The sequence below is a fragment of the Ruditapes philippinarum genome, unplaced genomic scaffold, assembly GCF_026571515.1.
Source record: "Ruditapes philippinarum isolate M1 unplaced genomic scaffold, ASM2657151v2 ctg979_1_1_1_1, whole genome shotgun sequence".
NCBI lineage: Eukaryota > Metazoa > Mollusca > Bivalvia > Venerida > Veneridae > Ruditapes > Ruditapes philippinarum.
Window position 1 is genome coordinate 92,531 of NW_026866846.1, and position 15,175 is coordinate 107,705.

Genomic DNA, 15,175 nt, shown 5'->3' on the forward strand with positions numbered 1-15,175 from the left:
ATGATTGATTATGAATTATGTCTAGCTGAAACTAAAGTATTTCTTCACCAGTGAAGCAATTTATTATGATTGATAATGAATGTCCAGCTGAATCTAAAGTATTTCTTCGCCAGTGAAGCAATTTATTATGATTGATAATGAATGTCCAGCTGAATCTAAAGTATTTCTTCACCAGTAAAGCAATTTATTATGATTGATAATGAATGTCTAGCTGAATCTAAAGTATTTTTTCACCAGTGAAGCAATTTATTATGATTGATAATGAATGTCCAGCTGAATCTAAAGTATTTCTTCACTAGTGAAGCAATTTATTATGATTGATAATGAATGTCCAGCTGAATCTAAAGTATTTCTTCACCAGTGAAGCAATTTATTATGATTGATAATGAATGTCCAGCTGAATCTAAAGTATTTCTTCACCAGTGAAGCAATTTATTATGATTGATAATGAATGTCTAGCTGAATCTAAAGTATTTCTTCACCAGTGAAGCAATTTATTATGATTGATAATGAATGTCTAGCTGAATCTAAAGTATTTCTTCACCAGTGAAGCAATTTATTATGATTGATAATGAATGTCTAGCTGAATCTAAAGTATTTCTTCACCAGTGAAGCAATTTATTATGATTGATAATGAATGTCCAGCTGAATCTAAAGTATTTCTTCACCAGTGAAGCAATTTATTATGATTGATAATGAATGTCTAGCTGAATCTAAAGTATTTCTTCACCAGTGAAGCAATTTATTATGATTGATAATGAATGTCTAGCTGAATCTTAAGTATTTCTTCACCAGTGGAGCAATTTACTATGATTGATAATGAATGATGTCTAGCTGAATCTAAAGTATTTCTTCACCAGTGAAGCAATTTATTATGATTGATAATGAATGTCTAGCTGAATCTAAAGTATTTTTTCACCAGTGAAGCAATTTATTATGATTGATAATGAATGTCTAGCTGAATCTAAAGTATTTCTTCACCAGTGAAGCAATTTATTATGATTGATAATGAATGTCCAGCTGAATCTAAAGTATTTCTTCACCAGTGAAGCAATTTATTATGATTGATAATGAATGTCTAGCTGAATCTAAAGTATTTCTTCACCAGTGAAGAAATTTACTTTGATTGATGATTTAATATCGGTTTAATATCAAAGCTATTTCTTAACCAGTAAAGCAATAAACTTTGATTGAGGATTGAATGTCTAGCATAATCTAAAGTATTTCTTCGCCAGTGAAGCAATTAAGTTTGGCCGATAATGAATGTCTAGCAGAATCTTAGGTATTTCCTTACCAGTGAAGCAATTCACTTGTATAAAGTATGTATGAATTAAAACCTAGCGAAATAATAAATATGATTAAGACAGTCCTTAAGCTGAAGTATCGGCATAAATAAAGTTAATTCAAAATATCTATGGAATAAAAATGAATTTGATATTGATTTTCTAATTATTGATTATGATTATACTATAGTTAATCATTTTATAAGGTATTATTTTTCAGTCATAAAATGTACATTCAAATAATAATGTTCATTAATTCAACTGGGGTCAACATGAATGCACCGCAAAAGCAGAAGCTTAAATGAATCATAGCTTTAAAACAATTTTACTAGTACATGCAATATTTATTTCCATAACTTCCTTTCTCGGCACAATAACAATTTAGTTAATTAAACACTGGCAGTCTTTGTTTGATATCTGAAATGATATTTCTCAAAGCAATTTTGTGTCATAAAACTTTCATTTTATTAATGAGATGTGTGCGTAGACCTATAGGTATGTGAATAAACAATATCAAAGGTAGTATTTCTGAGTTTGAATCAATCTGTGTCCCTTACAACGCACCAAATTAAGAAACGCTTAAAATATCAGTATCCTACAGCGCTTTGCATTATATCTATAATAAAATACAGACAATTCAAGAATCACTTTTATAAATACAGGTTAAGAGTTGCTTCCCAGTATAAGCTTTTTGTGCATGTCTTATTATTTTAAGTTGTAGTAATAAATGTCAAATGTTTTTCCTCAATTTAATATATTGTTAGATAAGATAAGTTCAAATCAAATTGAAAAGTAATTGAATTCATCGCATATCAACAGAATAAAATGTTCTATTGTTAATAAGCCAGCATTTACAACAATTTGTATAAAACGATTAAAATCTTGTAACATGAAACACTCATGTAATTAATACATGTTTATGATTTATAAAACATGGGAAATGCCTGTGAAATGGATACAAAATCTACGTAAATTTTTCTATAAAATCTTAGAGGATGCTATTGTAAGATTGTGAAGTTTTAAATAATGTTAAGTCACTTCTCAAGAACCAATTTATACATTTATGATGCAGATATTACTGAAGAAAAATAAATAAAAAAGAAACTAGTATATAATGTTTTGCTTTAAACTGGTCCGTTTAATTATTTTATGATTACTTTAATGATCTATGCTCTTTGTTTCCAGTAGTTGAAGCATACAGAAATCAAATATTTACTAATAAAAACATGAAAATATAAGTCAAATACAATGACTGACCATGTTGAGAAGTATGGTATATTGTCGTATAGGATATTTATAAAACACCAGTATCACCCATTACAGTCATTCGAGACGACTCAATTAGTTCAATGAGAGTGAGAAGACAAATATGAGCTATCTATTTGAATAATAAAGATCTATTTAATGATATATTATTAGTTATAAAGATTGTTGACATGTTATATGGCCCTATATAACGGCTGTTTGTAAATATAATCCGAGCCGCTAGGCGAGGGTTATATTGCAAACAGCCGTTTATATACGGCCATATAACCTATCAACAATCTTTATAACGAATTTATAATACAGCAAACATCATTTTTAGAGAAAAAAGTAAGATTTCTTCATGAATCGACAACAGCCGTGTATATAAAACTATATAAACGTCACGATTATCCAATGAAAAGCGACGTTACAAACGTGCAGTATTATAAAATTATATATATGTGCTGATACGATTTGATGCATTTATAACAAGCTATAATTAATTTAAGTTATCTGGCAGAGTTAAGTATGACCATATAAATACTTTCAAAAGTTTATTTCTAACTGCATTACGCTTCAAATAAATTTCTCTAAATAACTGAAATCTAGCAATCTGGAAACATAGAAACAGACTCTTTATATTTGCCGTTCTTTTGATGATTTAATTTCTGAAAGGCATCTGTACTTGAGCATACTTCGTCTTTCATTGTGTTGCAATATCTTTCTGGTCCTTCATGATCATTGGTTCAATTTTTTTACTGTGGTGACAATTGAATACTGCTAAAGCGTGAAAGATGTTGAACCAATTGTTTAAGAACAAATCTTCAATGAACAAAGTCAAATCCAGTCAGCAATTTCAACTGTTCATTACTTTTTTTTTTTTTTTTTTTTTTTTCAGGCCCCAACTGGGTCACCCCATTTATTTCAAATTCTCTCAACTGTTCATTACTAATTTACCAGTTTTTAAGTCCCATCACAAGGTGTTAATTGCTGTTGTAATTTGTTAAACAATGCCAAGTACTTGATATGGAGCTTTGCAATTCTGTGTTAATTTAGCCGTTTTCATGCTGATTTTAAAAATTTTAGGTCATATTTCGGCGAGCTATCAAACCGGCTTTCCTTGATAGCAAACAAGTCATTAACAATTTCTCAACAAATTTTCACAAGTGACCAACTGCAAATCAGAAATGATTTTTGAATCAGATGTGACAGACAAACGACAACTTAACCCAACGTTCGAGATAAATTGACGAATAACGCCTCCTTTGAGGACGGAATCAGCGGCGCCTGTATAACTAATCCGATTCTTTTCGGGCGGACTCCTTCGCAATCACTTGTACTTCTGAGCCGGTCTATTGGTTGTGGGCGCGATTTTAAACTATTTAGAATATCTCTGAATTATACAAACATTTACATCTTTCAACTTCTATTGATCTGAAAGGATCTAATCTGCCACCATTTTCAAGCTTATAGCAACAAATATATTTCTTTACTGTATGAATATCTAGCTATCGTTTCACCTTTGCGTTTCACATTTTCATTTGTTTTCGGTGAACAAACACAATAGATCTATCTAATGTTTAACACAGTTCATTATACTTGCTAAATAATGACAAACCAGTTTAATTAGGTAAATAATTCACATAACTGTCTTTGTACTTGTCATTTGTTTTCTTTCCAAAATGGATGAAGAAATACTTGTAATCATTAAACTTTTGGTAAGTTTAAACTTGTTTTATGTGATCTTTCTTTTTTTTACATAGCTTTTTTCAGACGGATAAGGTTAACATGTAATAGAGATGCAAGAACAGAATTATTTAGTTATTTGATTCAACTAATTAAGCACATAAGTTACTAATGTTACTTTGTCAATCTATAGCATTCATGCTGAGTTAATTTCTAGGCATATTTGATATTCTTATTAAAATCATCATGGTTTAAAATGGCAAACGAAATGGTTGACCGTAGTTTGATTATTTACCAACTGTTATCTTCTTCAATATCGATATTGTACGAATATCTGTATTGTATATGTAGTACATGTACTTGTTATACTGAAAAGGTCAATTGTATTAAACATGCAACATATTAACTTTGTCACTGTTACGTAATATAATTGAAGTTTAATTGTAAACCAAACAAAGCCATAGCGCACTACAAAATTTACCACGTGTCGATCTTTATGAGGATATAGCGTATATATCAGCCACTGTTATTTTTAAAGCATTTCCTCGAAAAACATGTGCGATGCAAAAATGGGCGAAGATAGATCACAAGACAAAATATTTTTACACGTTTGGCGTATAAATAAATCCTCAACTCACAAAACATATTTGAATGACATGAATTGTTTGAACCTCATCTGGTCGCCAATATTGGTTAATGATATAATGTTTTTTTAAAAAGATCTTGACGAAAATCTCTTAAATTGCTAGTCCAACTGCAACTGTTGCCCAATGTAATGTGTCCTGCATATGACTAAAGCAGTTATTATAATTAAGAATTATGTAATGCTAATACATATTGTAATTGTATTACTTGATAACCAAATCTTCATTCACTGAAAATGTTCAGTTCTTAAATTTAATATTATTTTTTAAAGGTTCTCTCTTTTGTATTGAGCATTGCGATTGGTCAGTGTCCGGTAAGTGTATTTTTATTAACTTGTATTTGTAACATAGTCTTTTATGTATTCTATTAATAATAGCAAATGGTCTAACAAAATGCTACGTAGTGGAACCAAAACAACAACATTAGGTTTATGTTAGACGAAATATTTGCAATTTATATCATTTCCAATTGAAATTTTGTCAAGATTGCAATCGTATTTTTGTATTCGTTAAATTATTTAGTTTGATTATTCTGTACCTATACCATTTCTTAAACCACATTTGTAAACAGCATGTGACTTTGGTTATACATGTATTTGCAAACAATCGTTTATATATGGCTATATAACCCGTCAAAAATCTGTATACTTAATACATGGGACGTTAAGTCATGTAGTTTAAAAGAGGTTTGCGAAAAAGGTATGCAATTTCAACTTGAAACTTATTGACTTTTTTCAGGTCGGCTTCGATTGTCCTGTTGGCCAAATTTGTGCAATGGCTAGACAGGACTACGGTCCAGCACGTCCAGAATGTATCAGTGAGTGTTAAATGCTATACTTTTCAAAAATGTTAAGAGTTATGTGCGAGCATACAGTAAAAGGTTCAGCTATAAGGTGTCTTTTTGTGCTCAGTTTGAAAAATTCATCATACAAATATGTGTATTACTAAATATAATTTAACTCTTAACAACTCATCATGAAAAAATGCCAATTTCATTGTCATAGATACATGTACAGGTGTATTTATGTCAATTCGTTCCGCCGTTTGTTTTTATAAAAGTAGTTGTAAAATCATACAATACTATAAGAAAAAAAGATACGAAGAAAATGAAATTAATTTCAACGTAATTGAGATAAAGCATTTCATATCACATGCGTTCGCAAGGAAAACACTGACATGTGCCGTTCGGATCAGAATATCCGTCCTGCAGGTACATACCTATGGGCAAACCATGTTACCGCCCAGTAGACAGGTACCCTAGGGACGGATATTTTGATGTAAAACATTATATTTGACAGATATTACCAATCGGGTATACATGTTTATAACATTTATTTAAGACTCGGGAGGTGAGGAGGCCGCTTTATTACATCAGGCTATGGGAGGCAGACCAGCAAGTCCATATACAAGAGCAGATCATTTCGGATTTAATCGTTATCGAGGATCCCGATATCATTCTGGATATTTTGGACGCCCATATCTTGGCTTCCGAGACCCCTATGTAAGAGATAATTGGAATCTAAGGACAGGCAGATCTAGATATCCGATCGGTATAACCAGATATCCTTCCGTGTTTGGACGCCAAGTTCAAACTTTCGGTGGGTATGTTCCAACGGAATTGCCCGGTTTTCACGCTCATAAAATTGGCCCACGTCCAAGTGTTGTTAATGACATGACTGGATTAAAACGTCATAATGTGACCGTCGATAATAACAATAAGAATGTTCTCACGCAAAACGGGTCAGGAAATGTGGATGTGAACCAAGTTGCATCACAATCTGCTACACCTACGCCTCCTGTTGATCCCATGCATCCAAAACATCCTGGTCCTCTTGTTCCAGTTGACATCCATGATGTTCTTGGTCCAGGAATTCATCCGAAAATCACACATCCAGAAGTTGATCTACCTGTAGAACCAGTGGCTGGGCATGGTAACCAAGGTATCCCTCTTGGATTTGTACAACCAGTGGCTGGACATGGTAACCAAGGTATCCCTCTTGGATTTGTAGAACCAGTAGCTGGACATGGAAATCAAGGTATCCCTCTTGGATTTGCAAAACCACGTGTTGTTTAGAGGACGATTTATTTATATTGTTTTATATAAAAGCAAAACATCTCACAAAAAGGAATCAAATGATCTAGTTTTCTTTGAACGCCGCCTTTCCTTGTTGTTCTTTTTCATCATATTTTGTATTTTGTCATTATCTTACTTTATTACAAAAATGCAAAAGAAGAGAGTATAATAGTTGTGAAAATAACATAAAGCGACAATTTGCTAGTTTGTTTCGCAGTATGTTTTGCTTTTGTATTTAGATAGCTTTTTATAATCGTTGTATATGTTCTTAAGCGATTTGCTTTGCAATAAAAGAAAATCTATAATGTGTTCCATTTTCTTGTTTTAATTATTTTTTGACGTCAAAGGAATGAATTTAGTAAAATTATGTTCACAAAATGAGTAAATGTGAAACTATTGCATGAATAACTTTTAAATATTTTCTTACTTTATGATTTTAGCGAGGATATTACAAATGTCTATTACCGTCAATTACTAGTATATTACATTGTATATGATTTCATATAATGATGAACTGATCTTATGTCTTATAGTAAAGTCTGATTTTTAGGAGATTTTTGTATATATGAGGTAACTGTAACACGCAACGTCACTTACTGGATTACACCACTTATAATTTTCGTTGCTACCGTAATTTATTTAACATTTCAAGTGTTAAAGGGGATTGGACGGTAACATACATTGTCCACTATCATCCATGAACAGGCTCAATAAAACAAAGCCTGTGACATTTTTAATTTTGACGCTTTGGGCGTTCTTTAGGGATTCCGTTTTTTCACCTAATTTCCTGATTGGTTTTTACTTCACAACAACAGGTGTCCAGTGCTGTGTGGCAGCTGCTAAAAGTTGCCTCAAACTTCACTTCAGTATTGTTGTATTGTTCTGGTCTTTTGAGCAGTGATTCCTGCAGCACGTTATTGTTGAAGATATTGATTACCTTCAAAGCTGGAGATGGGGTGATTGGGAGATGTTGCGCTTAAATCTATATTATCTCTGTTGAACAGACTCAATACGCCCGAGTCTGCAATTCGCATACATTATTGTTTTACTGCTTATCAGGAATCAATCCTCTTCCAGACTGATACTAGAATGAGCAGGTTGCGTTGAAACAGTTGGTTGCTGTTTGTTTGTTTGTTTATTTATTATTTTGCTTCAGCATACGTGACTATGCCTTATGACACCGTTTGCCTGCAAACGTGAAATTTTTCATGTATGCTGTTAATCTAAATAATAGATTACCTGATAAAAATCGTTTATAATAGCTTTCTTTTAGCAGCTGAGATCAATTATTTAATCAATTCCCTTTATACATTCCAGACTTATGATATCTCAGTTACACATGTCCTCAGAAAATGATCAAATATATACTCACCACTAATATAAATTGTGGTTTCCAAATATTAAGGCATATTGTTTTGTGCCTTACGATACAAGTAAATCTACACATTTTGTTTAGACTTCCAAGAGACATACATACATAACTGGTGTCTGTCTGTCATATATATCTCCACAGACTACAGCATTCGGAGGCTATGGGAAAATTGAAGTGTTGAGTTGTATCACATAAAGTTCACTAACATAGTTCACACATACAAAAACAATATTGTGAAGAAAAACTTCTGCTTCCTTTGATGATACACAATTTGAATTTTATCAGCTTGCAATACATGATACAGTGATTGAAAATAAAAGTTGCTTGTAAACACATTAACGCATATATACATTGAATTGCGTAGGGTTTCTGCAAATGATACAGTGATTTCGTTTCTACAAAGGGAACATTATGAATTAACCTGATAAAGGTATAAAAAAATAAAAACATACAACCTGAAATCAAGCTTGCAAAAACTTCTGCATGTAATTAAAGCAAATATGTTAACCTGACTTTATTGCAATATGTAAATTAAAAGAATTCTAAATAAAGACAAAGCTCGAGTTAAACTTTTACTGTTAACGATAATTTCGATTTTAAATAGACCAATTAATGAACAATTTGGCTATTTTGCAATTCAAATCAGTCTATATGTTAATAACCAATAAAGATATATTTATTTGAGGTTTCTATATCATTGATACAGTAAAACACTGGCCAATAAAAATGTTTGCCTTATCAATCAGCCAGGGTGAATGGTCGTTTGTAAGTGCATTATATCAATTTTTGTTTTGCATTAGATGGATGTTACAAAGTATGCTTTGCTTATTCATTATCCCTAGATTTTTCAAGTGAGGCAGCGACTCTGAATAAATATTATCACTGACAAAATGATAAAAAACTAGGGCTGTAATCCCAAATAAAAATCCTTTAACAATACATTAACCATTCTATAATTGAATAATTATAACGGGGTCAAATAAAGGATTGCATTGTAATAGTGGTTTGAATCGTGCGATCTTTTGGATGGGCCCTTCTTTAAATTCCTGTCATCCTTGATTGACATTGATTTGTTTGACGTAAAGGCAATGTTAATGATTGGCGCGTTAGATCACCAAATGCAAATTAAGTAAACGATATATATCAAGTAAGCACTCTTCAATTCATTTATTTAGTGACTTCAAAATGGATACGGAAATACACAGAAACTTCATATATGTTTTGGTAAGAATAATTTTCTTTTCTTTAACAATAGAAATGATACAATAAATGAATTGTGAGTTAACGATACATGATAGAGCATTATGATAAAACTGCAACATTAAAAGTTTATTTTTCGAAGATTTAACATTAACCTTTGGACGTTATATGAATGACTAACAAATTGGAGTCTTACCATGTAGCAGTTATTAGCGTCTTTCTGTATTTGTTGTCATATTTTACGGTCCCAAATTGAGATTCAGTGGTAATGGCGACTGGTTTAAGCCATCAGTGTCAGACTAGGCACCAAACCAAAACATTTGAGTTTGATCATATCCTTATTTAATCCAGTAGAGTGAAATCCATCAGATAAACAAACTTCAGTTCTAAATTTGAAAAAGATATCTTAATATGTTTCAGTTGAAACTTTTGTTGTCCGTTTTTACGCACTGCTTTGCCATGTGCACACTTTTTTAGAAATGGTTTACATTTTTGTATTTACAGTTGCTGGCTATATGTGTAAGCTATACCATTGATGCTATCCCTTGTCCGGTAAGTTTATGTTGTAATCTCAACTTTCCTTGAACTCACGACTTAATCCTTTTAGTAAATACGCTTATATATAGACTTATATATATATTCCATATAATATATGTTCTCTCTGCTTATAAAATACATCTTAGCTGCAATTGTTGTATTTGCTTCAAATTCTGCTTTGCTAATCAAAGTTCAAATGCTCATCATAGTATTACTGTACTCGTCTAGAAAAAAAATCACAATCTAAGGCTTATTTACGACGTCTTACTAGGACCAGGATATTTTTTATGGTTTTCGTGGATTGGACCTTCTTGTGATTATTTTAGTGATAACTAAGATAACTATATATGTTCAAATTATTTTCAAAGGTATTGGTATTGTTCGATAGATCTAAATGATTTCATAATTTTCAAAGAAATGCGGCAGTATTCTAAGCAGAATGGTGTGATTTGTACTATAAACTATAGATATACTATCGTGCTTCTCTGTGAGAACAATCACGAACATAATTTAAATTTAAAGTAAATGATGCTCGTCGTTTTGTAAGTTTTTGTATTTATTTTTATCTTCAGGCATGGTATAGATATCGTGATGTTTATATCGACCTTGCAAGTATTTTTTTAATATGGATTTGGTGCGAAGATATACTGCCTCGTGATTATTTACAAATCTTGACAATTTCTAGAACATTTCACTTTCATTTTTCAAAGTATTTGGTATACGAGAAATTCAAAATATATCTCTCAAATTTGATAAAAGGAAGACATGTAATTGCTAAAAGTAGTCTTTGTATAATATGAAAGTAAACATGTTTTTGACTTTACAAATATAATATATTATCCACTACGGTGGACACAATATGAAATAATAGTTGTGTACATTATATAAGACTTTGTCTAAAAAAAAAAGAATGCCAATATTTATTTTAATCAGGGAATGGCTTCCATACGAGATTTATTCATTCCTTTTAAAGAAATTCGCAAATAAGAATTTCATGGATTTCATTGAAATTTTCTGTTTCATTTTTTAAAAATATTCTTACTTCAAACGATAAGCCAGTATAATCTTTAATTTTATGTTGATAAATGAGCATATGATTATAGCAATTTATTACAAAAAGCAAAGTTTCGTATCAATTGGTAAAGCTTTGATTTTTAAATCCATTTATAAATAAGTATTGAAAGTTAAAATGAGAGATTTATTTAGTATTTATTTATGTTTTTGCATCCAGGTTGGGAGGAGTATAGATTATTACAAAGAGCTTTAAATGGTGGCGCCACCGGTCCAGGTACTGGAATAGGAGAATCTCTGAGGCCAAGTATTACAGATCTTTCGGATGTCTTACAACTTCACATCAATATAAACAATACAAATGATAATCAAATACAACAAACGGATTCGGGAAATGTTGCAGTAAGCCAAGTCAATGCTCAATGTAAGTTAAACTCATTTAATAAGACAAAAAAGAAATAAAATGTATTCGGAACTATTATCAGAAAATTTACGTTATTTACATGAAATGATACGGTTAAAAACAACAAAACTCTTATGTTAAAAAACGGAAGAATCTGCGAAATGAAATTATAAAGGAACTCTTTAAAATACACCTGTATTTTTTAACAATATTTCCGAATCTAATTTTGTGGTAATTAGATGAAGCAAATATTGTTATTTCATATCAATTGCCGGTGTCTGTATATATAAAGTGAACAATAAGAAAATAACCTGAGCAAAGAAAGTACGAATACGAGAGAAACGAACACAAAGCAAATAGTGACAATTTAAAAGTCTGTTTCATTGAGGCTGTTCATGAGAGAAAATGTTATGTGCATCACCTCTCACCCCGAGCACAATAGATTTAGACAAAATATTAAATAGAAGAAACCGAAAAACACTCATTCAATAAATACTGTAATCTCATTTACAAATACATTTTTCCGCCCTGCAAAATACATTGTATAACTATTTAAGTTATTTTTATTATATTTCCTTTTTTATTTCAGTGTCACCTGACCAGTGCCAAAGGTGCTCAAACGGGAGATGCCCTGGAAATCAACATTGCATATTTACTGCTGATTGCCCAGGAATGAAAATGTCATGTCGCTCAATCGTCGGTAGATAACACTCAAAACAAGGACTACTGGACACAAATTGGAAATACCTATAAACAGAAAACACCAGTTTTAATGTTAATATTATTTGCCATATTGCATATACATATATATAAAAACACATGAATACATCCCACTTGTTATGATAAAGTCTCTTATTTCATAATCATATCTTGATATAGTATTATGTTCATATATCAATCCAAATAAACGTTTATAATGTTTTATTGCCTAAGCATAATGACAATGCAAGTTTTATAGTAGCAAATGAGCACCAGATTATCCACTTGCTACATGTATTGAAAGAATGTTCTATTAAAGAATATAAACCTAACATAAGGCTTCAGAATATAAAGCAAACACAATAAAAACGACCTGCAAAATACACAGAGTCATTTAATCTTTAACAAACATATCATTTACCTTAAAAAGCCACATAGTGCATTGTGATATCAAATTCTGCAAAAGGTTGATTTCTGGCCCCGTGTTCACAAAGATTTAAGAATCAGGATCAAGATCAGGATCAAATCTTAAAACTCAAATATTCTCCATTGTTTATCCTCATAGATTAAATATCTAATATTAACATGATAAAACTTGACTTGAAATAGCATGTTTATGAAATTTTAGAATAAATTTATCGTTTTTTCTTTAAGATATGGGTATTTCACAGTTGATCCAAATATTGATCTTGATCCTAAAATTGATCCTTATTCTGATCTGATTATTTTTTGTATTTGTTTTATTATTCATAGATTTTATCCCAAATAGGTTTGTTTCTTTGCAAATTAAATTATTTGTACATTTTGAATATGGACCATTTTATTCTAGCAAAAAACGATCAATATTAGTTATAAAAAACAAAGAAAATAAAACCAGGATCACTTGATCCTGATCCTGATCTTTTCTTAGTGAATATAAGTGAAGGCCACAGATATAGTAAGCAATTTTCATTACTTACAAGTGATTAAAATTTTCAAGACATTTTCGCTGTACAATATTTAAGGATGTCGACATTTGTCGGAGAACCGTTTACTTACCAGAGGGAAGAATGCAATATTAAAGCTTTTGTTGTTTTGGTAGTATTTATTGTTGGATCACATGCAATTCGTTGGAAAAAAATGTTATATGTACTTTGCAATGTGTTTTTTAATATATATTTGTTTTACTCCTCGGTAAAAATATAAAATAAACACTTATGACAATAAAGAAAAAATATCTATGTTTTCGTTATCATTTACTGCATTGCCCTCAATATGATTGCCTAATTAAGTCTTCTTTTGTGTTTTCCTTCTGAAACTTCTGGTACCGTGTGGAAACATTTTACCCCTATTCCTTTGAAGAGACTTCTTAAAACTGTACAAAAATGTCTACATGAACAAGGCAATCTCACAGTGAACAATGGAGAATTATTGGCTACAGATTTATGTATCACTTCAAAGTCACATGTCAAGCGACTTCATGTTCGTTTTATATATACTGTACCTTCAAATGGATTTTCTGAAAACTTGCTTCAGATGTTAACCGACAATATCAATGATAAATCCATCTGTCAAAACTGTAACCTTATATCTCTGGATTCGAGGCACTTAGTTTGGCATTCAATATTAAGTTCATACATTAAATACGTTAATAATCTTTCCATGGAGAGTTGATGGGCCGCCAGTGGTCTTTCTTCACAAAAAAAATCTATCTTAACACTTGTGATTCGATTCACTCGTATTCCAATCAATCAAATCCTTATACTTTACATAATAGAAACAAATCGTTAGTTTCAAGAAACTTCATAATTGTGTACTAAACATGGACATTGTCCTAAATCATATCATTTTATGTCACAAATTGACAAATAGAAAAAGATGAAGTCAAGTTCTCTGACCGTACATTGACACGTTAATTTGTATGTATAAATATATATTGTAAATACACATAAATATATAGAGGATATTCAAGTTTTTTTTCTATAAATACGAGGATTTCTATAAATATCTCGTACAATTTTTATTTTCATTGAGTGGTATGAAAATAAATAGTTAGTGAGAGGCGGTAGCCGTGAGGAAAAAATGATAAGTTTCGTACGACAAGATGAAAATAAGTCGTGAATTTATAGAAAAAACTTAAATTTTCTGTTTATAATATACAACGTTTACTTTCATGACATTACAAACTGTTTTTCAAAGACTTCCCCTTAAATGTTGAGTCTTTGCTGAATATAGAAGAAAGAAGTCCGGCTAGACATCAGTGACAATATGGAATATGTTTTACTGCGGTGAAAAATTAATTTTACAGTGCAAATACGGAAAATGAAAATACGCATTTTATTTCATCAATGTTTCTCAATATTGAATATCCTCTATATATTTATATGTATTTACCACAAATTTTACATAAAAATAAACGTGTCGATGTATGGTAACCAGGTTACAAAACTTGACATTATCTGTTTCTATTGAGAATTTATAAGAATATAAAATATGTACTTTATTATTCTGAAAAAATACATTAACTGCGTTAGTGGTAAGTCTCAGTACAGCACTGATCGATACTTTTATTTGCCTCATTAATCACTCGAGGTGAATGATCGGTTGTTTATGCGCCATCAATATTTGTTTTACATCTTTTGGGTGTTACAAAACATGTCGATCACATTCAAATTTTTTTTTATTCTTTCTTAAAATAAGACAGTCGATATACATAAATACCAATAGCAAAAACTTCCCATAGCTTGGAACTATATGTTTCGCTTGCTTTATTCCAAAGTATTTATTTACCCATGTACATACAATATTTAGCAAATAAAAACTAGGATAAGACCTATATAAGCATCAACTTTCGGTTCTGATCCCTTTTCATTCATTTCATGCGTTGTAAAGTTCTATTTGTAAATTGTAAATGTGTATACTTGTTTGAAATAACTATGTGTAAAGTATAAAGTATTTAGAATTGTATTTGTGTTACTGGCAAATATTGTATTTTAATAATAAAGACTAAAATTGAATAAACTAAACCTTAAAATAGAATGT

The 15,175-nt window shown here is 30.8% G+C and overlaps 1 protein-coding gene and 1 long non-coding RNA gene across 2 annotated transcripts; both read left to right on the forward strand.

Annotated features, from left to right (window-relative positions):
- Nucleotides 1-4,085: 4,085 nt before the first annotated feature.
- On the forward strand, nucleotides 4,086-7,214 carry LOC132733982 (uncharacterized). The gene is made up of 4 exons (XM_060720684.1): nucleotides 4,086-4,246; nucleotides 5,131-5,172; nucleotides 5,597-5,675; nucleotides 6,199-7,214. The coding sequence occupies exons 1-4, from the start codon at nucleotides 4,211-4,213 to the stop codon at nucleotides 6,930-6,932; spliced, it is 891 nt and encodes a 296-aa protein (XP_060576667.1). The 5' UTR covers nucleotides 4,086-4,210; the 3' UTR covers nucleotides 6,933-7,214.
- Nucleotides 7,215-8,940: 1,726 nt separating this feature from the next.
- LOC132733984 (uncharacterized) lies at nucleotides 8,941-10,641 on the forward strand. The gene is made up of 3 exons (XR_009626237.1): nucleotides 8,941-9,528; nucleotides 10,009-10,056; nucleotides 10,614-10,641. It is a non-coding gene; the product is annotated as an uncharacterized LOC132733984 (long non-coding RNA).
- The last annotated feature ends 4,534 nt before the right edge of the window (nucleotides 10,642-15,175 follow it).